This window comes from Podarcis filfolensis (genome assembly GCF_964270895.1).
Source record: "Podarcis filfolensis genome assembly, chromosome: 10".
Taxonomy (NCBI): domain Eukaryota; kingdom Metazoa; phylum Chordata; class Lepidosauria; order Squamata; family Lacertidae; genus Podarcis; species Podarcis filfolensis.
This window is the reverse complement of record NC_139612.1, coordinates 31,642,755-31,658,596: the sequence shown is the minus strand read 5'-3', so window position 1 is coordinate 31,658,596 and position 15,842 is coordinate 31,642,755. Positions and strand designations below refer to the sequence as shown.

Genomic DNA, 15,842 nt, shown 5'->3' with positions numbered 1-15,842 from the left:
GCTGTACACTGGCTCCCTCGGCCAATAAAGCGAGATGAGCGCCGCAACCCCAGAGTCGGCCACGACTGGACCTAATGGTCAGGGGTCCCTTTACCTTTACCTTAAATCTACCCTGAAGTTTAAATATAGATTAATACATGTTTAATATTTATTCTTACGGGGGGGGGGATTTTAAAAGAAAGAAATGGGAAACGTGTGCTCCTGCATCTTTCTTCTTTGTCCCCGCCACCTCCAGACTACCAAGAGCAAGTTTTTCCATAGTTAGAAGCTCCGTAATGAGACCATCTAGATCCACTGGTGATCTCTTTGTGAGCTTCCCCATCCAGCTCACATTCCCTGTTTATAGGGCGCATGGTGAGAACATGTGCAGGATGACAGACAGCTCATGTACTGACAGCTTTTGGCAAAGCTGCATTATTTCACAGAGGACTCTCCATCTGTCGCTACATTCAGCAACACAAACTGACCTCGCCGGCCCTGGCAGATTAACATTTAATGATGCTTTCAGCTTGAGCCCTTATAATTTTTCATCTTCCAGGGGGCAAACAGAGAGCAGGAAACAGACTTCATGTGGTCTAGAGCACACTAGGGACAGGTTGGGAGTGGGTCCTTGCCAACAGGATCAGAAATGCTGTTTGCTTGTTTGGGCACCAAAGGTTATGTCACAATCAAGTGGTATATGGATTTTGTAAAGCACATAGCTACCCCCCCCCTTAGTAATCCTAGGAACTGTAATTCACGCATCACAGAGCTATAATTACCAGCTCCCCTAAAAACTACAGTTCCCAGGATTCTTTGCAGGAGGCCTTGTGTTTTAAATGTGCATTAAATGTGCTTTACATGTATGGTGTGAATTCGCTATGTAAAATACAAAGATGACCTTGCGAAAGTGAATGCAATTTCATTGCTGCTCCTTCTCAACAAACGGAAACGATAGCCAACTGTCAAGAGACACGCATGCTCTCTGGATTTAAGACAGAGAGAATAAAAGGCTGTGATTTTTACCCCACATTGATTTACTTTGTGTGTACATTTGTGTGTGTAGATATACATATATATAAATACACGTTTCTGCAATTCTGTCAATTCTCTAGTAACTGGAATAAAGTGGGTCAAGATTGTGTTTTATTCATACAGAGTGAATTAACTGCATGCTGTCCCCTCAAGCATAATCCTTTTTTTCCTGGCCTAGAAAGAAACCCTGCTGCAGGCCTGCACAAAGAGCCCCGACAGCAAGGTGTGTAGAACCCCCATAGTCACAAACCGCTAAAATTGCCAAAACCTGTGCAGAGCTCGAATTCTGTAAAAAAATGTTTCCACAGAGGACACAACACAAAACAGGGCCCTTTCACCTAATACCAAATGTTTGTTTTGTAGATATAAGATTAGGCTTTTCAGCACCCACAAAAAATATGGGGTGTTTTTTTAAACATGGGCTGTACATGCATCATTTGCGCTGCCATGGCCTGGTTGCCCATGTAAAATTACTCTGGCCTATCTAAACATTCATATTTAGACACGAGTATTGTGATTGGACAGGCATCCCCCCTCTCCACTTACGCTCCAGTTATGCTCTGGGTCCCCGTGCGCATAGGCGAAAATTACACAAGTGGGGAGCTTCCTCTAAACACCCTCTCTGCTGTTGTCTCTCCAGTCTAGACCAAAAACACTGCATCCAATAATTGAAGCTCTGGGGCTGGCTGGAGGCTGGAGGAGTCATGGGGAAATGACTGCAGCTGCCATGCTGCCCCGCACATCAGCTGTCAGGTGGGGAGGCTGAGCAGCCTAAACAAAGCCCGGCTGTGCCTCCAGTCTCTTCAGGGGTTGCTCCACCCTCAATGACATCCTCTTCAGGCTCCAGGGAGGGTCTCCTTGCAAGCCAGGAGGGCTCACCAGCTCTCTCCTGCCATTTCCAAGTTTGAATTGAATTATTTATTTATTTCCTGGCACCACATGTCCATGTGCAGTCATGCATGTAAGGGGAGGGGTGCCTATACTATTGGGAGAGGCCTGTAACAGCGTCAGCTCAAGATACATTCCTACAAAGCACATTTATAGGTGACATAAGAAAAAGTCATTTGGTTAACATGGTAGGTTTCCCCGTTGCCTTCCAATTTATTAGCGCGGGTTGCAAGAGCACAATATTGTGTATGGGGCACAAATCCCATTAGAAATCCAATTGTTTTTTCCCTTTGGTTAGGGGGGCAGTTAAACATGCCAAGAGGCTCTGCAAAATAAGATTGTTTCCGTCCAATTACTCTGTTACTCTATTGCACCATTAAAATGAATGATTACAGCCCAGTCCACAAACTAGATCAGACAGATAGTTGGATTTAAGCCAATTGTGTCTTACTGCGGGAAATCAGCTTAAACTGAAGTCGGCTCATGTGCTCGCCTTTGAATCATCAGCAATCACACAATTTTACTAGCAGCTTCTATGAATACCTCACAAAACAACAAAATGCTTGTTTTATTTACTCCCATTTGATATTCCCAAAACAAGGGCATAAAACAGAAGTTCATTAAGTGTTTGCCAGGAAGAATTAATGTGGCAAACAAGCTTTCAGCAGCACTAAAGATTTCCCCATCCCCATTCTTTTCAGGGAGAGTTAAAGCCATCCTTTCAGATGCAGTTCCGATAGAAATAGAAGAAGTAATCAGTGAAAAATATCCCAGCGTAGTTAGGATCCGTTGAACAGTCTGCAAGATCCTGGTGGGACAAAACAATAAAGTAAGATTAAGATAGATCCAATAATCATAGCTAAATGTTTTGTTCTTTTTTAGTCTTTTAAAAAAAATAATAATAATAAGACTTACTGGAGCAGCAACACGAAAATGGTAAGCACTGTCATGGAACGAGCTTACAGGGAGATACCAAATATGATGGAATCCCTATATAACCAAATAAGAGAGAGAGAGAGAGAGAGAGAGAGAGGAAGATGATAGGGAATGAAACTTGCATGTATGTCTATTGCTGCAAATGCACATTAGGGAAGTAAGAAGGCAGCCATTTCCATCTGGACATGTAGTCATTGCAAGCAGCACTGTTTCCATTCTGCTGCAGTTCAGTTTTCACCAAATAATACATTATTTGTCTTGCTGTCTACTATTTCACATAAGTTACATAAGTTATAGTTAGCGCACATAACTTAGGTAGCAATTTACATAACTTACATTCATTTCAATGTAACGGAAACATCGCCACCACGTAAAAAAAGCCATTAATTACAAATCATCTGTGCACATCAAGAACAAGAGCAACGTGAATGAATACCAATTGCATTCATCTCATTGACCACAGACAAATACGCAAACTGCAGTAATTTCCGCTTCCTTTCCCATTTTCATCAGAATTTTCTGACATTCCTATTACACATGTGGGAAAGCTGCAGTTTCTAAGGCTATGGCAGTTCTGGGGTTTGCCAAGGTCAGAATGAGAATTAGTACTTTATCCTAACTCAAGGGAAACACATCTTGCTTGTTTACAAGCCTTTGTTGTATTATTTCCAAGAGCTGGAGCCTCCCTAGGTTCCAGAAAATATAACAGCAGTGGGCAGTGCTTCCTTCTAGTTGTTTTTTAACTGTAAGATGAAGTAAATAAAATAAACTCCTTGTATGGAAGAGACAACAGAACTAAGTACCTGTGTAGTTTCTGGAAAGGGTTCCCTCTTATGACGGGTTTGTTGTGGAAGACGAAAGCAAGACTTTCCAAAGGTGATTTTGCATTGAAAGATAATGAGTGGTTCCGTTGTACTTCAAGGAACAAGGATAATATTAAAAGCTGCAAGATTCTATAGTACTGCTTTAAAAAATATACGAAATAAGACCTATGGAGTTTAACAAGCAAAGCACCCAAGGCAAATGCGTGGCTCCATATTGGGAGACAGAATTCCACTGAAAATCAATGCTAATTCTAACAATATAGCTGCTGCTCAAAAGAGTGTACCGACATGGAAATGGGATCATAGCAATTTGGAAATGTTGAGTTTAAATTCTATGGGCCAGTTCATATATGACTGCTTGCATTCCCATTTTGCAGATCAAGTGAATGATCTACTTCCAGGAGTACCATAGCATAGCAGGGGCTAACTCATATCAATAGTGCAAATCAAATTTTGTGAATGTTTGAATGATGGACTTTCAGGGCCAGTCCCACCATTAGGCAGAGTGAAGCAGCTGCCTAGGCTGGTGGATTGCTGGAGGATAGGGAGAAGAGGAGAGATGTTGGAGGACCTCCTATATTAGTCAGCTGCTCGCAGGTTCAGTGGAAGATGCTGTCCCATCATCAGTGATGAGCTGAAATTAGATTCAACGGCCAGTACACTCAACGTCTGCACTCACAGGGGGTCTCTACTGTAAACATCAGCAGCCAAGCGCAACACATGAATTGGCTTTAAGGACTCAACCCAGCTCCATTAAGGCCAACTGAGGTTTCCAGCAGAATGTGAACCATTAAAGGCCTTTCGTAAATTTCGGTTTGTGCTTTCTCATCCTTGCCGTTTCATTAGGATCTGTTAAGATCTGGGCACAATCTTCATTCATACCATATACATAATAACAGATAAGGTTAAAAAAAAAAGTTTATCTATAGCAAAATCTGTCTGTGTACTTACTTGATTTCCAGAGAGATTTTCACTATGACAGGTGTGTGTTTGTTAATGGGAACAATGTAACTATAATTTCCGGACCTAAAATAATAAATAGTGACAATGGCATTCAATATTTTGAAATTCTAGGCAAATATCAATAAAAGTGAAAAAAAGTCAAATGCTGAGCCAATCAGCTATATGAACTGGAGACTGCAAAGTACAGCCTTAAGCAACCTTATCAACTATTCTAATGGGAAATAGCAATGAACAGTTCCCAGTAGCATAACGGGGCAACAATTTCAGTGGGAGGCACTTTGAGACAATCACCTGCACTGCACAGAATAGCAAGGTAGCCTGCTTTTAAAACTGAGAACAGCAGTGAGCAACAGGTAAAATAATTCAGCCATCCTCTTGCAAATTATGATCCAACCTTCAGCAACAGGTCCCGTTACAACACTTTAAAATTCAGTATTAAAAACAGCTGAAATAAATGACAGGAGCATGACTGAGCTAGGATATGAACTAAAAGCAAAAACAAAATTTAGAAAATCTTGCCTTTCTGAAGATTCTGCATCCCCATGTGCAGATGGTGATGATTATCATTATTATTTATTAAATTTGTATACCGCCCTTCATCCAAAGATCACACGGTGATTTCACAAGATCAGTTTCCTGGGCATGCGGTATCACTTTTTTTGTTCTTAGATGAAAATATTTGCACCATTAATTGTGGAGGCATGACACTACCACCTTACATATGTCTACTCAGAAGGAAGTCTCATTGAATTCAATGGCACTTTACTCCCAGGTATAGAATTGCCCTCTCCAAATAGCTAATCTCTGTTGAGTTAACTATAAGTTATGGTAAAACCAACTGACAGCTAGGGATTCAAAGATCCGTTTTCTCAGTTTCTCGTTTTTTCGAATCTGAACTTCAGTTTTCCACATTTCACAGCAACTTGGCAATTTTTAAAAATCCTCATAAAAACTCATCTGCATTCTAGTGCAAATTTCTCTTAATAAATACATTTTTATATGTAGTTTTGATCAATGTACCAATTTTTGCAAGCAATTTCCCCTAATATATGCAATTCCGCAAACACTGGCTGCCTCGAGAACTTCATTGCAAAATTCAGATTAAGTGCAATTGCTGAAGGATAGCTGTGTTTCAGTCTGCATAATGTTTCAGAAATTTGTCGGATTTGGCTTTAAGTGCATGCTGAATAAAATTTCCCCTCCATCTCTACTGGTTTTTCATAGTGGCCCGCCTGCAGCAGCAAAATCCTTAGCTCAACTTAACATATTGAGGTTTCGTACTGCATTAGACGAAGAGATGTAAGGAAACAATTTTACCCACCCACACTGCAGGTTTTTGCGACAATAACGGCGATCTATTTTTTGTTGCGTCTCTAAGATCTGCATAGAGATGATTGATGTGTCAGTCCCTGAGAGGAAGATGAATTGTTTTCATGAGCATAGACATTTGGCATGAAGAAACTTTTTTAAAAAAATGCACACACAATAATAATGAAAAGTTTATATGAAATCTTTTTGTTACAACTGGCTCCCCATTCCATTAGCTGCCTTTGCCCTCTGCCCTCACCCTGGCACTCCTGGTGAAAGGCCCTATGAAATATACCCGGAGTCCTGCAGTGATTTCATCCTCTTTATTGCAGCTTGTAAAACAGTTATTGAATTTCCCCCCAAACCCCAGCCTTTTATATACATTATTTACACAATGAGTCCCTTCTGATTGGCTGATTCTGCTTCCCTCCTGGAGCCTGATTGGTCTTCTCCTGCAGGCCAATCAGTTGTTGCATTCTATGATCTTACCAGCTTAATAGACTGATTACCTTCCTCCTGGAGCCTGATTGGTCTTCTCCTGCAAGCCAATCAGTTGTTGCATTCTAGGATCCTACCTGCCTATTGTTCTAGGATCCAGGCTTAGTACATAACACCCTATTAATGGTAGTGACTTTGCCTTATGGTCTTCACATGAAGCAAAAGTCAAGCTTTCAGAAGACATATTAACTTTGAAGAGTCCTCTGGAATTGTAACTCTGATACACACACAATTTCATCCAAATCACACCACATGTGAAAACAACGACGTGGTACCATTTCGAAAACACATGTGCAAATCGTGTCAGAAAAAAAGGATGGGACTTAGGGGAGCAATGGGTCAATGTGTCTGGCTGTTAACCAGATGGTTGGTGGTTCGAGCCCATCCAGCGATGGCTGTGGGCAGGATTCCTGCATTTGAGGGGGTTGGACTAGATGACCCCTAAGGTCCCTTCCAACCCTACAATTCTATAATTCTATATGAAGGAGCCCCAAGGATTGTTTCAAAAAGTGCAGATTAGGTAGGTTTACCTTTAAATACAAACTGATTCAAATTTCTCCCCGTTCCTGCTGGTAACGGGAGGCAAAAGGAAGAGGTGGAGGAGAACACGACCCATTGAGCCAAGTTGTGGGTGACATCCCCAGAATAATTATTCACAAAGTGGGTCTAATACATTTCCTCAAAACTATTGATAGGAGGAAATCATAATGGACCACAGAGACTAAGATGCGCCAGCTGTCCTGGCAATGCATAACTTCTCTAAACTAGATCAACATTTTAAAGTAACCAAAGGGGTTTTGAGGAACTTTATTTTTCAAAGGAAATAAAAAATACTTTACAGTCATTTCCAAGGTCAGGCTTCTCAAACCAGTTGTTTCCTGGCAGTACTTTCCTTTTCGTTCCTGAGGAAAGAATAGAGGGCCTTCACAAACTGAAACAATTATATGACAAAAACAAATACAGCAAAATGAGCTTCTGCATGAGTTTTCCAAGCACAGGTTTGAAGGATGCTTGCAGATGCTCTATTCTGAAGACAGTTCATTTTATGAAAGGGGACTTTTTTCACACTCTAGAGGTCATATTCAGTTTCTCAAGGACCATTCCATTTGGAGAAGAGAATAAGCAAAGGGAATACTGTATACAGTTTGCATTGCAATACTCTGTTTTATTTACAAAAGTGTAAAGCGAATTAGGTGTTGGGGGGTGCAGCAGCAAGTCCCGGCAGGATGAGCCAGGGTCAGCTCCACTGTTAAGTAGAGTGAGATGGTGGCCTCAGACCTTACATGGTGGGGAGGTGGTGGAGAGAACAGAGCTGTGTGTGTCATGTGACCTGCAGTGTGCTCCATAGGCCAGTGTCCTTCAACCTTGGGTCCCCAGATGTTGTGGGAACTACAACTCCCATCATCCTCAGTTAGTTTAGCCAGTAGTCAGGGGTCAGAGGAGTTATAGCCCCACAACATCTGGAGATCCATAGTTGAAGAATACTGTCCTAAGCTAGCCTGCTGCTCTCAGCTACAGTGGGGGAGCAGACTGTCCCTTTGTCAGTCTTGAAGTAAGTTTTAGCTACCAGTCTGGCCACTTTCCAGGATATAGAATGGGGTGTGGTTCACCATATTTGCCTCAGATAGCAAAATATATTCAGCCAGCCCCTGGTGCTGGTCTGAAAGCATTATCTGTTCTGGTCACCAGCACATCAGCGAAAGCCCAGAGAAAGATAACATGAGTAACTCCTCTTGTGGTCTGTTTTGTTTTGTTTTTCAGATGGGCCAGCCAGGGAGGCTGCAGAAAGAAAAACACATAATCCACCTTTGAACACCTTGCAGCAGTAAGGTAAGCTGCATACCCCCACCCCCTGAAATTCTCAAGGAATCCTCATGTTCCCTGAGAAAGAAACAGAAAAACTGAAAAATAATCTTTCACAGAGAAATAAGACTTCTGAGAAACTGAGAACAGATTTCAGCAAAGTGCTAATTTTGTCTCCACATTATCGTCATTGGGCAAGTGTAGGCACACAGCTACATGGAGAGATCTATCCTCAGCAACCATTTTCACAATCACTACAATCACAGAAATTGCCACAGAAATTGCCTTCTCGTAAGTAGTAGCAACATCCATTCATGATTTAACTTACTATGTTCCTTTGCCTTCACCTTCTGATAATTTAGGTCTTTTCTTACTGTTTGATGACTTGGACAGCAGTAAGTTTCCTGACAAGGTAAAATGCCACAAAAATTCACTTCAGGAATGACGCCAGTAGGTTTGGGGCTTGAAGACATTGTGCTGTATCTGGTCACTACAGTAGAAGAAATCCATGAGTGACACACATATCACCTTCACCAGTTTTAACATAGCGAAATTTGGGTGTGTCAATACATTCTAATTTTTCAGTTCAAACAGATTTGCTTCTTTTCAACAGTTAATTCATTCTACTTCTGCTCTCCACATTGAGTAGCAGTGCACACCACGACAATGGGAAATTTTGACCCACATACCTGCCTTCAGAAATATTACACAATTGGCATGCCACTTAAGTGAGGGTTCAGTTCTGGGGGGGATCCATGCTCAAAGACAACATCATGCAAAGTCAGGAGCTCCCAGAAGCCCCTGGGGGTTTATTGTTTCATTTGTTACTATGTTCAATATTTTTGTGGCTTTATATTGTAAGTGATGTGCCATCTTCCTTACCAGGCTCTGGGATGCTTCCAGAGCCCTCACACCTCCTTCCCAGAGGCTGGTAAGGAAGGAAAACCTGCTGGGAGTGTGGAAAATAAATAAGTGGAAAATAAATAAATGGAAAATAAATAAAGGGAGAGCAGGGAATCGTTTCTCCCAATCTCCCTTTATTTCCTGCCCACTGCATAAGGTTGCATATGTAAAGTGAGCATAAGTTGTGAGTCTGATGTATAGTGCTGCCCATATATTTCTAAGTGTACTTCTTCAGCCTTATAGCCTAGAAATATGGGGCAACGTCCAATGACGCCCGCCTGTTTGCACAGTAGAATTCCATTTACACTTCCTGTTTCTCTTACTCACCCCACAAGATCCCTGCAAACACACCCCAAACATCTGTTCTGAGGGCATCTCCCAACCCCCTGGAGCAGATTTAGGAGGAATGGAAGGCTTTTCAGGACTGAAGAGAGGGGGATAAATCCTGTTGTATGAGCGGATGTCCACTCATGCTCTGCTGGCTCTACCTCATGAGCTTTTTAAAAAAACAGCACAATGAAGGTCATGGTTCTGAGGATGCAGAATTCTGTGTCACCTGCCAAATTCCATCAATGCAGGGTACAGTTTTTAGATTTACTCTATTAACATTTTTTCAGCCTCAAATAACAGCGTAAAGCACAGTACCTGTCAAAGTGGTGGGTGGAGGGAGTGTTATCAGACTTGTTGAATTGCTGGGAAAGGTTGATAAAATCACATTAGCATATAAAAAAAACCATGCAGCTATTACTCTAACACAGCAGCAACAAGGGTATATAAGCATATTCAAGTATGCTTTGCTAGCACCAAGTGGGAAACACGCACATAAAAGTGACTGCTCCCAAAGAGTGCAATTGCATCTCCATGGAGGCTTGCCAATCCTTTTCATTTAATGCTTATACGCTATAAATAGGCTGCTATCTGCCCATCCCCAGAGCATTACAAAGAGCAAACAATTAAAGTTCAAATAAGTGACAAATCAGTTACTTGCCTGCTTGTAGAACTGGCCATGACTGGGTCGGGTATGCTAAGGACATAAATGGTGGCTATCGACAGAACACTGTAACGAGACATTTATTCCATAGATTGACATCTATCATCATATACCAAAAAAAAAAGAGTACAGAAGAAGCAAAATCTTTGAAATATCTCCTCCCCATTGTTGAAGTTCTCTTATGAGCCTCAGTTATCATTTATTTCATTAAACCAGTACTTAATATTAGGATCAAAGAAATGAAGTCTGATGGTGTTGATGATTATCACCACCACTTAAATGTGTATGTGTGTGTGTGTTCTTCCCTATAACAATAAAAACCATGTTGTTGTTGTTGTTGTTTTACAAAAAGCTTTTATGAATGAACTGATGAACAAAACAACCAAGTGGTCGTATCCAGTGCTGCTGTTCTGCTTGCACAACAGACTTCCACTCGCACAATGTAACTTCCTCTCCTTTCCTTCTTGCAGCCTTCAAAATCTGGTCCAGAGGGTTGAGGGACCCTCCAGGACAAAATTGATAACACGTGGAGGGGCAGAGAGGAAAAGTAAGTCCCATTGCACTAGTAGAACTTTGCTTGTGCAATGCTGAAATTACATCCCAACATCTCATTAATAATATGCTTTTCTTTACCAGACTGCCATAACTGCAACCAAGGCAATCACAGTTATCTGGAAGATCCTGGAGCTGGACCATGACTGACTTTTCTCTGGAGAACGCATCTGAGGAAGAAGGAAGGAAGGAGCATGGGCTTAATCCATAATGCTTATGGGGAGCAGGCAGTGTGCATCATCAGAATATTTTTCTGCGAGTATAGCTCAGAATCTACACTGAAAACTATTCAACACCTGTTAAAGTTCCTTTGGCACCTCTAGGCAGAAGATCCCACAAGCACTTCTCCCTGGGAATAAAAATGCAAGGGATTGGACCCAGGATTAAGAGTCAACCCACTGAAATCAATGAACCACAAGTCTAATTTCAGTGGATTTCAGTGGAACTAAGTCTTGACCCAAGCCAGGGGGGTGGGGGGCGGAATTGAATAGCAAACCATATGCTGCCCTTTCCTTACACCCAAAATCAGCTGCCTGAGACAACCAATTGCTGAGTTGAGGTGTCTGCAAAAAAATTTGCTCTTTTTAAAATTATTTTTCCTACCCCCACAGCGTGCAGTTTAGCTCACTTGCTTTAGCAACCTACAATGCATTCTTTTATACATCTGTTCAGAAGTAAGCTGCAGTTTGAAGATTCCAGGACTGTAGCCCAAATTATACTGTCCTACCTGGAAGAGCCAGGATTTGACCTTTTGCATGCAGAGCATGTAGCCTTTCCCCAACTTTCCCATGCTTGTTCCTACCTGGAAGCAAGGTGATTTCCACATGTGCCCCCCCCTTCCTTTTTAAGAGATTATAACTAATTCAACAGGTTTTCTGTTTAAATTGACAGTCTTTTTACCTACACATTGGAGAGTTATTCGCAATCTATGTTCTTACTTTCACTCACCTTTATGGGGGCTGATTTTCTTGATGGTAAACGAGAAGTAGCTTGGCTAAAAATCCTGGAATACATATTTTTTAAAAAATGCTTTACTTTGTGAATTCATTGCAGGAAGTGATAAAAAAAAGAATATTAGAAGGGGAAATCAACAAGGAGGTGAATCCTGTTGTTAGCTTGCTCAGATGAATGCCATCAAAGATTGTTTTTCATGTTGAAACATTGATTAGAATGACAAACCCCAGTATACCTGAAGGAGCATCTCCACCCCCATCGTTCAGCCTGGACACTGAGGTCCAGCTCCAAGGGCCTTCTGGAGGTTCCCTCATGGCGAGAAGTGAGGTTACAGGGAACCAGCCAGAGGACCTTCTCAGTAGCGGTGCCCGCCCTGTGGAATACCCTCCCATAAGATGTCAAGGAAACAAACAACTATCTGACTTTTAGAAGACATCTGAAGGCAGCCCTGTTTAGGGAAGTTTTTAATGTTTGATGTTTTATTCTGTTTTTAATATTCTGTTGGGAGCCGCCCAGAGTGGCTGCGGAAACCCAGCCAGATGGGCGGGGTATAAATAATAAAATTATTATTATTATTATTATTATTATTATTATTATTATTATTATTACATGGAAGCTGCAATGGACATTTGGAGTGCATTCCATTTGCATGAAAATAGTATGTGACTAGAAACAGTTTTGCCAAAACAATGGACTCTTCAGAAATCATAAGTATCAAAGGGCAAATCTGACCATGGCGATAGCTACGGGTGAGTACTAATCCCTGATGCACACTGCTGGAAAAGGGTAAGATGTTGCAGAGGTGTACACTAGACTCCACCACTGATGATATGGCAGAGTGCCTGCAGCTGCCAGTGGGTAGTCACTGTAGCTCTCAAAAATGGGGCTTATTGGGCTCAAGCAAGGCTGATAAGGAACCAAAGCCCTGTGCCAGGCTCAGTTGGGGTTGCTCCCTCAACCACCTTTCTTTCTTTTTTTTAAGTGCTCTGAAACAAGTTGCAGTCTAAACAATAAAACACAAAAATGTTCCTGAAATATCCAGAACTTGCCGTCCTATGAATTTAGCTCTACCTTTAGCTATACAGGTTATGTCTGACATGTTAAGGAACCTGGTGAATTTGGCTGTGTGCCCTGTGGAGAAATGCAGATACCTTCTTGTGTTCTTTTCACTGGATGTCGTTGACTTCAAGCTGTTTATCTGTTTCAGTCTGGCTAGTTTTTTATTCCACACCTCCAACTCTTCTATCCGGACTTCAAGATTGTTTGTTAATTTGCAAAGCTGCTTCACTGCACCCACATTCTCCATGAAAATTTGGTCCTTGAAAGAAACACAGACAAAGAATCCCATCAATAAATAAGATGTGAAGAAAGGAATTACCTTAGCTGAGCATCCTAGATGGCTTCCTGAAGGTATTATTTCTGCCTTTTTAAACCACAAAACTCACTCCCCTTCCATTGTATCATGACTAATGATGTGCCAAAGTTTTCCCTAATCTTTTTTTTCCCCTCTGAAAACGTGACAGAAAAACGCAAGCTTCTTTTGCAGGAGAAGAAAACTTTTGAGAATCTGGAGAACAGAGTTTGGCACAACACTAACCAAATCACAATTTGCTTTTAAGACTCTTGTCGATTTCAAAAGCTCTTCACCGTGCACCAGAGCAGATTGCTGTTCAGGAAACACAAGTGTAAGCTTTACAATCCTTTGGATACTACCCTTGGCATGTGATTTCTCAGTTCTACCCTAAAGAGAGTTCAAGTGCATGCAATACCAACACCTTTATTCAAAATAAAAAGACCACAAAAATCCCCCCCACAACCCCCAAACTGCTGGATCAGTTATGTATGTAAATAATAAAAATAATAAATTATGTGCCATCTGCACTCAGTTGCCGGTGAGCACTTGTGCAGGAAAGGCAGTGACTAACAAGAAGACATCATGCAGCACCACGCTAAAACATTTGTTTTAAATTAGTGTTGTGCCTAAACACTAAATAGATCGTGACAGGCATTCGAGGTTTCTGAATGTTTTCCTCCACAAACTGTTTCCCATGGACAGATTCAGAATTCCCTGTCACACAGTACGTTCTGTGCAGATCAGGTGGTGCAAACAGACTCAGCTGAACCATTTATCTTGCAACTCCAACACAACTTCCCCAGGGAGAGAAAGACAGATGGAAGAAGAGAGTCCCCTTATGCTATTTCTGAAATGGGAGCTTGGGAAGTATTTGTTTATTTTTTTGCTAAGCAGGATAACAGACACTGAATCAGCTAACACCAGGTCCTCTTTGTGGGCCTTCTATGAGGTGTCCTTGTTTCTTATGTATGAACCGGTCAATTTATATAAACCTGAGAAAGTATTGAGGGAATATGGTTTGAATCTGAATGCATGAAGAAGTGGCCATGCGGCTACATAGTGGAACATGTTCCAAACATGTTCCAGAGTGCACCAGAGTGAGATAGAAAGGAGGGGAGCGAGGGACTGGTAAATCTGCTATTTCTACTCTGTGACACTTTCTCATGAATTCACCTGAAACTCCACTCTGTCCCATTTCCATGTTGATCTGTTGTTGTTTTTTAAATGTGCTTATTGATTTTATTGCATTTATATCCCATCTCTCTTCCAAGGAGCTCAAGTTTGCATACAAGGTCCCCTTCTCCCCATTTTATCCCCACAACAACCCTGTGGGGTAGGTTAGGCTGTGAGAGCATGACTGGAACCCAAGGCCACACGACAAACTTCATAAGTGGCCCAACACACTGCGCTACTATATCACACTGGCTCTTCCAGATGCATTTAAAGATGTAGTTGTTTCTCTGAAAATAAGCACTTGAGAAATCTTACAATAGATCTCTTGAGCTGAGAACTGCCTTGGAATATTTAGGAAGTGGACCGAGTCATTGGCCTTCCAATCTATGCATTTGCCTGGCTAGGGTAAGGTCACTAAGCATAGGCACCTCTTCGGCTTTGCAGCTGGTAACAGTGTGTGTCTCCTGGAGGTCCTCTCCACCATGAGCACCTTCCATGGTACAAAGCCTGGGCTGATGCCTCCACAACATCATGTATGGGTGGGTGGGTGGGGTTCTCCTCCACAGCTCACCTCATCTTCACAGTCCTTAAAGCCTTGTACTTTCTGTATGCATACGTTCTCAGAGTAGTCACAGGTAGGCTAATTTCTGGAGGAACGAGTTCCAAGCGCCTGTTCCTCCTAACCCCACAACAGCTGAAATGGGTTCAGGGGTAGCATACTAGGTACTTGGGATCAGCAGCAGCAGATGTGTCTCTCTCAGATGTGATGTACAGCGCAGTCCTAAACACTTAGCACTTACTGTTCACATGGAAGGTCCCTGGTCCAATCTTTGATGGTCATATGAGAATTCACAAAGACTGGATTTCTCAAGCTTCCCTAGAAGGAGCCACACCATTGGCTCAAGCCACATCGTTCCTCTTCACAAATGCAGCCACGCAAGTGTGAAAGCAGTTCATACATGACATAAGAATGCTCCCTCAGGATCCTGGCTTTCTTCCTAGATGTTTGCAGGGTTGTGATGGCTTGGGTAAGCTGCCCTTTCATTCCCATTTTTCTTACTCATCACACAAACAAACACATTTCTGTACAGAGGTGCAGCCACTCCTATGGTTGAGGGAAGTTGTCTACGCAAGGCCCCCAGGATGCTATACTATTTATATCGCTGTATTTCGGCAAACTGCTTTCCCACACTATAACGTGCAAATTGAAAGCTGCCATTCAGCCTTTGAATAAAGCAGTTATTGTTCCATATGTTATTAAGCTGCCACAGTACATTTAAGCCATACAAAACACCATTGTAAATGCCGCACAGAGATGGTCTGGTTTTTTTTATGGTGCCCAAATTGTACTGCCGCATATGATATGTAGCATAAACAAAACCTACACAGTTGGGAAAGCCCACACAATCAACAGAGACAAGACATTCCACAATTGGTTCGCTGAAGGGTATCTTCAAAACACTCATGGTCTTGAAGCCATTACATCGATGACATGGTCCTCTTGTCCCCCTGCACAGGAGATATGAATCTGATGCCTTCCCAACCGGTCATGCCCAGATCTCCACAAAAGTATAGTTTGTATGAGGCGAGAGAGACAGACTGGAGTTTTATTAAGTCACAAGGTCCCACAGAGTGCCAGAGCTTGCAGCCATTTAAGTGAAACTGTGCAAGTTCATAGTGA

At 42.0% G+C, this 15,842-nt stretch overlaps 1 protein-coding gene across 1 annotated transcript in view; it reads right to left on the bottom strand.

Annotated features, from left to right (window-relative positions):
• Positions 1-1,520: 1,520 nt before the first annotated feature.
• The window catches only part of MYRFL (myelin regulatory factor like), a 35,274-nt gene continuing 20,952 nt past the window's right edge, over positions 1,521-15,842 (bottom strand). The window contains exons 14-25 of the mRNA XM_083574777.1: positions 12,786-12,952; positions 11,629-11,683; positions 10,762-10,850; positions 10,126-10,194; positions 9,783-9,829; positions 8,563-8,724; positions 7,271-7,333; positions 5,947-6,034; positions 4,614-4,688; positions 3,642-3,753; positions 2,818-2,892; positions 1,521-2,710 (exon numbers count right to left, since the gene is read on the bottom strand). Coding sequence (XP_083430903.1) covers positions 2,624-2,710; positions 2,818-2,892; positions 3,642-3,753; positions 4,614-4,688; positions 5,947-6,034; positions 7,271-7,333; positions 8,563-8,724; positions 9,783-9,829; positions 10,126-10,194; positions 10,762-10,850; positions 11,629-11,683; positions 12,786-12,952 — 1,089 coding nt within the window. The 3' untranslated portion in view covers positions 1,521-2,623. The remainder of the gene's footprint in view (positions 2,711-2,817; positions 2,893-3,641; positions 3,754-4,613; positions 4,689-5,946; positions 6,035-7,270; positions 7,334-8,562; positions 8,725-9,782; positions 9,830-10,125; positions 10,195-10,761; positions 10,851-11,628; positions 11,684-12,785; positions 12,953-15,842) is intronic.